Source organism: Aplysia californica, unplaced genomic scaffold, assembly GCF_000002075.1.
Source record: "Aplysia californica isolate F4 #8 unplaced genomic scaffold, AplCal3.0 scaffold00707, whole genome shotgun sequence".
NCBI lineage: Eukaryota > Metazoa > Mollusca > Gastropoda > Aplysiida > Aplysiidae > Aplysia > Aplysia californica.
In genome coordinates, this window is record NW_004797977.1 from 210474 (window position 1) to 217989 (window position 7516).

Consider the following 7516-nt stretch of genomic DNA (forward strand, 5'->3'; position numbering starts at 1 on the left):
CCCAACCAAAACATTGATCGGCCCAGAAAGAAAAACATGGCCGGTCTTATAACAGCTCGTGCATTCTTCCCCAGATGTTTACAGGAAATTCCATTATTTCCGGGGCTCGTTTCTCTGTTCTGACGCCCGTCTGTGTGTGTGTGTGTGTGTGTGTGTGTGTGTGTGTGTGTGTGTGAGTGCGCGCGTGTTTGTGTGTGCGTTTGTTTGTTTTTCTTTTTTCTTTTTTACTTCTCTTTTGTCAGACTCACTCTCTCGCAATTAAAGCTACCCATGAATATATATGTATGTATTTATGTAAGCCCTATGTATGCTCATATTTATATACTATAAATATACAATCGAACTTGTGTAAGACGGCCACCGATCGTCCAAATCAAAAGTGGCCAATTTAGACAGGTGGCCGTCTCAGGCAGGACTGATGAAATAAATGTAAAAAGCAAACGATTCCCTTTTGAAGTCCCAACCGAAGGTTGTTACAGCCTTATTGGGACTGACGATAGGCTTATCAAATGTATTTTATTTTGCTTATTTTTTAAAATTTATTTATTTATTTATTTTATTATTTATTTTTTTTATTTATTTATTTTGGGGGGTGGGGGTTAGGTCGAGAGGGAAAGAATGTTTTTGTTGTTGTTCTTGCTGGTTTTGCTTGTTTGTTGTTGTTTGTTTGTTTGTTTGTTTTTGTTGGGGGGTTTTTTTTTGGGGGGGGGTTAATTCTCTTTGTTTTGTGTTCTTTTTTTAGTTTGTTATTTGTTGTTTTTGTTTTCTTTTGTTTTGTTTTGTTGTTGTCAGTTGTTGTGATTGTTTGTTTTTTGGGGCTTTTTTCGTCTTTGTTCTTTGTTGGGTTTGTTTGTGGTTTTTTGTGGGGGGGGTTTTGGGGGGAGGGCTAAAGGGGAAAAGGGTTATTTTTTATTTTTTTTAACATTCCCTTTTGAGTTCCCAACTGAAGTTGGTTGCAGGCTCGGGACGTGGGTTACATTTCTACATTGATACCGCAATCAACAGCTGGATTTATCTGAATGTCTGAAACAATGTTTTTGTTTACACAGAGGACTGTTGTAATAAGTGTTAAAGTCTACACAGTGTATCAAATGACGAAGGCAGTGTGCAAGGGTAAAATAAAACGAAAAGTGTCAGACGAGGAAGGAAAGGTTTACTAAAGAGAGATGGATAGCTCGGAGAACGAGTAACGCTCACATCGCAAGTTCAGATTCATGTCTATTGTTAAAGACTGGGAAAACAGTGACGGGTCACCTCACTCACGATTTGTGTATGAGCTGTGGGTGGGGCTTATAGGTTACTAGCTGGACCCCCTTTCGATGAAAGGAACGATTGGTGCTTTAATATCAACTAAAAGTCATTGGCCTACTAAATATTTTTCACACTACTCGAATGGGGCAATAAAATATTCTCAAAACAAAATGCGCCTCGCAAAATATCATTTCCGGATTTTCTAAAATTACAGAGACAGAAGCGTCGGCCTGCAAAAGCGATCGGCGAAATAAAGAAATTTATCTTTTTGCAGCAAAACTGTCTCAAAACTGAAAAAAAACAAGGGCGTCATGCTCTGGAGAATATTTCAAAGAATCTTTTGGCGAAAACCGCATGTCGATCGATACAGCCATTAAAAAGCCTTTTGAATAGCAAAATTGGGCCACCACAAATAGATAATAGATGACGGACCACACGCTTCCGTCACCAGCAGATGAAAAATTATTGTTGCCGGGTGGTCAACTAACTGGGGTCAACAACAGTGGGTGTGACTTACCCAACATGATTGGGCATTGGATGAACTAACAAAAACGGCAGGGAATGGATTATTACGACTCGTCCACAGCGTCAGGGGCCAAAGCAAAGTTTATGACAAAGTGCTGGTCGAGCGATGTGAATGCCTGTCTCAGACAGGTAATTTCGATTTATCGCTGTTAAAATAAGGTGACCTCGGCGGTTTTGGACAGGTGCCCCTTTCACTAGATGAAACTATATAGGAAAAACGCAAGGGGTTGAGGGGGGGGGGGTGTGAGGAAAGTAAAAATCAGTTCATATAGCCGTACTATTCAGATGGCTGTCATAGCAGGCCCGACTGTATAATATATCCAAAATAATATGGGAGGGAAGAGCGTCTACAGAAACTCACATATTTTGTTTGTTTTTTATAATAACTCAATAACCGTAGCTAACAGGGGATTTGGGGGATCTCAGAGATGCACACTTTAAAAAAAAAGTATCAAAGCAATCCATTTTTTAGCAATATCGATATCATTTGATTGTTGATTATGGGCTTGGGACAAGAATATTATATCAATTTGAGATATGGCTGCATTAGATGCTGTAATTGTGCCCTCGTATTGCAACTTACTATTTTCTGAGTATTAGCCATTTTAGCTCACTTGTTGCACAATATTGGCTCAGTGACAGAAAAAAACAACACTACAACAAACATAATAAGTAATTTCAAAGAGTCTTCCTAACAAGAGGGGCCACTTCTCTCTTTGAGCCAATTAAAAAATGTCCTCAAAATTCGGTGGCGCCCTCTTCGCAAAAGCGCATCTTTTGCGAACAGAGTTATCCTACTTGAGTTTAAAAAATCAAAGTGAAACTAGCAAGTTTTTAAATAAATTTCGGAAGAACGCTTTTTAAAAAAATGGTTACGCTGACAAAAAACCTCTTCCGGAGGAAAGGGTGGTTGTTTTCTTCGTTTAATTTGACTTTAGAATGAAAGGCGAGAGATCATTAAATTAAAATTTTAAAAACCTAAAACTCCGCACTGAACGAACCCGAACTGCTGATGAACAGCAGTCGATCTGCGCACGCAAGGGGGTGCTATTCCTATTCTTCTTCTGGAAAAACGAAAGAGAGTTGCAAAACAGACTGCAGCGCCATCTGAAGCAAAGAGCGAACTTCCTGTGGACACTTTTTTGACTGAGAGGCCCATCTTGTTATTTACTATCTTTGGTAATTTCAATACATCGCGTAAAAAAGTAGGTTCTAATAAACCGGTTATATTTTTATACAACACGAACACACCTCAATCACTTTGCCGATTGACTGACCTGCGTGACTCTAATTTTATGGAAATATAAGAGGGTAATTTTTGTCAAGGACAATGTAACCGTTGCGTGGTATCGGAAACCAAATTATATCGATATTGTTTGAAAGTGCGTGGCTCTTATCGTGCTCGGCTTTGATACTATTTTTGTCAAAATCGAATGGCTCCTACGCTTTCCCATCTTTTTTTAATTGACATACTGTTTGTCACCGAGTGCTAGCCGTCCCTCCCCCCCCCCCCCCCCCACCACCCCCCTTTTTTCCAAAAAGATTTTTTTTAAAGGTATAACTTTAAAAAAAAGAATCTGTAAAGAAATTAAAATAATTAAAATTTAAAAATAACTAAAACTATTTTTTAAATATCATTTGATCCGATTTACAGCCACCAAAATGTTACTGGATATGCTAACAAAATTAGGGACCAAAAAAAATAATTCTAACGTCGTAGTGACTGGCGTCTGTGGTGAAGCAGTTACATTCTTTACTGTCTCTCGCAGGAGACCCAGTTCGATTCCCGAGTGGGGAGAAAAAATTAATATTAATTCTATCAGTCGTCTTTCTGCTGAGATAATATTGTATCCCTCTCTGCCCGGGTATGCCCTGAGAGGGCGGGTAGGAAGCTCGCCACATAAATGATCCAAGTTTGTGTTGATAGAACTGTAAAAAAAACATCTACATTTTGAAAAAAAACCCCACCAAAGTGGCATACGTGTTCTTACCGTACCACCCCTATCGAGATGACACAGTTTCTTTATTTGGTGTGTTCATTGGCTCAAAAGGAAAGAACAAAGTTGGACTGACCCTACTATTAACAAATAATTGCTGTATTCAGAAACATAGAAACTCGGTTGTTATCTTGCTGTTGAGTAACAGAACTGTCTTCAGTCGAAAGAAGCAGGCTTTTCTTGAACCTTATGCGATTCCGCGCGCTGAAAAAATAGTGGGGGGTTTTTATTTAAAAACCAGACAAACAACCAACAAACAAACAGACTCACACCATACCATGTTGTGCTCTAACGTACCTTAGACATCATCTTTGCTAAAACTTGGCCCTCAGCAGACGCAGAAAGCAATGCTGCAAGTGATTCTGAATAAATTTACATGTAATATATATATATAATTTTGCAGCGCTGCAGAGAGCTCCTAACCGGATATCGTTGAGGGCATTCCTAATAATAAAAAATACATGATTTAAGTCGTCTTATCTCTGACTCGACTGTCTTCCTTTACAACAAGTTCACTTGCATCATAGTGCTGTCAAGACAAGTGGCTCCCAACGCGGTAAAGGACTCTTAATTTGATAAAAACTGGGGAAAACCCACTGACTTGACACTTGGTGAGGATTCTGCAATGGGCAAGCAGACCACTTCAGACAGTGCCAGAGATATGCAAGGGAAATTATCATTTCTGAGACAGCATTGGGAAATTAGGCCCCCGTAAAATAATGAAGGTCAAGAAACTGGCATTTTTCTGCAGGTTGAGGAGTTTGTATTCAATGTTTGTTGGTTTTGTTTTGTTTGTTGTTTTTTGTGTGTTTTTTTTGCTCAACAACTTTCATGCCGATTAAAGAACACATTTCTATGTCGATTTTACTGGAAAAAACATTGATTAAAGGCATAAAAGATAATACCGATTTAAAAAGCAGATAACTCTATGCTTGTATCCGAGATTAGTGGATTATGTCTTTCTTCAAAAGCAAGGCAAATGAACAGGCTTTAAGGTGATACTAAAAACTCCATACGCCCCCTAATTGACGAGCACCTGATTTCACCGCGTCGTGACACATTTTTATTAGGTTAAAAAATCTACTGTAACGTGTGCGTCCGTTAGGTCTCTTCATCTGCCAGTGAGGTGATAGTAGGGATTTTTAGGGGGGGGGGGGAGAGCAGGTGTTGTTATCTGTGAAGACAATTCATTTCGGAGAACAAAGAGAACTTTAAGGACTCCAAAAAACGAAAAAACCTTCTATGTATGTGCTAGAAATGTCTTTATTGTAAACCAAACTAATAAATTTCAAATAATGATATAAATAAATAGCATTTGTATAGCACATATCTCCGCTCAACAGCAGGCTCTATGCGCTTTACACTATATTATTACTCAGGCAGACCATAGAACACTCAGAAACATTCTCAGCTTCCCGGGAAGCATACAGTGCAGGCAGCTGATTAAGCGCTCAAACACTGACAAACTCACCTAGGTGAAGGGAGGAAAATTCGTGTAAAGTGCCTTTCCCAAGGGCACAACGTCGGCCCCCTGACGGGATTCGAACCCACGACCTTACGGTTGCGAGTCTGAGAGCCCTTCAAATGCTGTATAAATACCGATGCTTACATCTCTGAGTATGACAATGTGAGAAAGCTGAGACCAGTTTCAGAAATGCTTTTAGCTGTTTTTGTAGTTATAAAACTTTCCTCTGTAAACTTTCTTTCCGCACAATGGCATTTTAATGAGTCTAGATTAATTTTTTTTCGTTCGTGTACTCAAGTGATAAGACTCACTTGTTTCAGATTACGGCATAATACTTTCAAAAATGCTGACCTCCTTAATTTCGAAAGAACAATATTATGTAGCATGTTTTTTGACACTCCCTGGTCCCTGATAATAGATTGTTTTCTTAACTGAAAGAAGACCGAGTATTTTTCCGAGAATGCTGGTTTATCTTCCCCACTTGACCAAAGCGTTGTTGTAGTCTGGATTTACCGATATCTCATTGGTCGAAAACGTTTCAGCAACAGCCACTGAAACACAAAGAAAATTAGAATAGTGCTTCTATCTGAATGATTAGATTCTGGGCACTTCCGTTTTTTTCTGTGCGCTCTCTTGATAGATTGAAAAGAATAAAGTGTGTGTGTGTGTGTGTGTGTGTGTGTGTGTGTGTGTGTTGGTGTGTGGAAGGGGGGGGGGCACCAAGTCACCCAAGGTTATTTTGACGTCGTAGATAGCATCAAAGATCGTGTACAGGTAGAGAATCTTTGATAGCATTGTGACGTAGCGGGTATGCCTGCTCGTTTAAATTTTCAGCACTTAAAATTGTAACGATATTTACGCTAAATCCAAAATAAAAGCATCAGCTGAGGAAAGAGCTAGAATAAATATTTGTGGGAGGAAACATGACTCCGTCCCAGACTCTGAGTGCCCACTTTGAGTGTTGGTGACATCAGTCTACACTAGCTTGTCGCTGTGCAGTTGAAAGCACAGGGCCTTCGTAGGGTCTTCTAGTGGAGGTTTTAAGGCGCTCGCAACTGCATAAAATCATATGAGCGCCAAGGGATGGATGTCAACAGAGAAGTCCTCACAGGGAATCAGACTTACTCTGTTCACCTCTCTAGCTTCAACAGCACAAAGTCTGATTCGACTATCAAGGCACCCCGGAAATAGTGGAACACAAGAGTGTGACAAACATACAAAAGAAATAGAGGAAAAAATTACAATAGTAAGGATTACGAAAGAAAAAAGCAGCAGTTCCCAGTAGTAGATCAGGCACAGTTATGAGCGTGACATTGATGAATCAGCTCATTTACAATTGTACTGTGCATGAATGAGAAATGTCCCCCCTTTGGGAAAGGCCTAAAGACACTTCAGTCAGTGGCACCGTCCCAGGGGGGTTTCGTAGGGTCTGCAGTATGTAAAAATTTGTTGCGCCGAATGATGACTCCACTTACTGTTCCACTAGTTCCCAGATGATCTCTGCCTTGACGGTGGCTGGAAGTAAACGGTCTCTCGGGTGGCAATAAATACGAAAATGTCGATTTTGTTGTGCGGTTGTAGGCCTTGGTTACCCCACCCTTGGCTGGTCGGCGACACTTCTAGTTGTCTGGAATTGTTCTTGCAGCCTTCCAGTGGATCGTTGATCATGTCTTTGACTTGCACAGGCGATGAACATCGGAATGGCACTGTTTAAAATAGTTAGAAATATCTCCTTTTTTACCCCTTCCACTTAACACTCGGCTCATGTTTACCAGCAGAGCTGCTGTGCCCATTCCAATTCACTATTCGACATTCGTGGTTTTGTGCTGTTCACAGCTATTCAAAACATGGCAGAGCAAATTCTGTGTGATTTTTTTTTCATAATGGATTTATTCTAACTTCACTCAACATGTGTTAAAATTAAATCATGATAAATATCTAAAAATACAGAGGCAAATTCAACATTACGTTCAAGTTGATAATTGCGGTACAGAGTGATATACGGTCATTTGATTATACTGGAAGGTTGTGATTTGTCAATTGGCATTTGCACCAAATATACGACAGGTTGTCCAACTGTTCAAGTGAGCAAGTGAGTGCTTGCAGGTGTTTGTGTGGCTTTGTGTATTTGTGTAAGTGTGTGTATGTGTGTGTGTGTGTGTGTGTGTGTGTGTGTGTGTATGTGTGTGTGTGTGTTTGTATGAAAGTGTGTTTGTGAAAGTGTGCGTATGTGTGTGTAAGTGTGTGTATGTGTGTGTGTGTGTGTGTGTGTGTGTGT

At 39.9% G+C, this 7516-nt stretch overlaps 1 protein-coding gene and 1 long non-coding RNA gene across 2 annotated transcripts in view; one reads left to right on the forward strand and one right to left on the reverse strand.

The window, feature by feature from the left end:
* LOC101850116 overlaps nucleotides 1-4120 on the reverse strand; it is a 7038-nt gene extending 2918 nt beyond the window's left edge. Inside the window, exon 1 of the mRNA XM_005108665.1 lies at nucleotides 4071-4120. Within this exon, the coding sequence (XP_005108722.1) occupies nucleotides 4071-4082 (12 nt within the window). The 5' untranslated portion in view covers nucleotides 4083-4120. The remainder of the gene's footprint in view (nucleotides 1-4070) is intronic.
* LOC101849963 overlaps nucleotides 1676-7516 on the forward strand; it is a 10254-nt gene continuing 4413 nt past the window's right edge. Inside the window, exon 1 of the long non-coding RNA XR_004859160.1 lies at nucleotides 1676-1905. This is a non-coding gene — a long non-coding RNA (uncharacterized LOC101849963). The remainder of the gene's footprint in view (nucleotides 1906-7516) is intronic.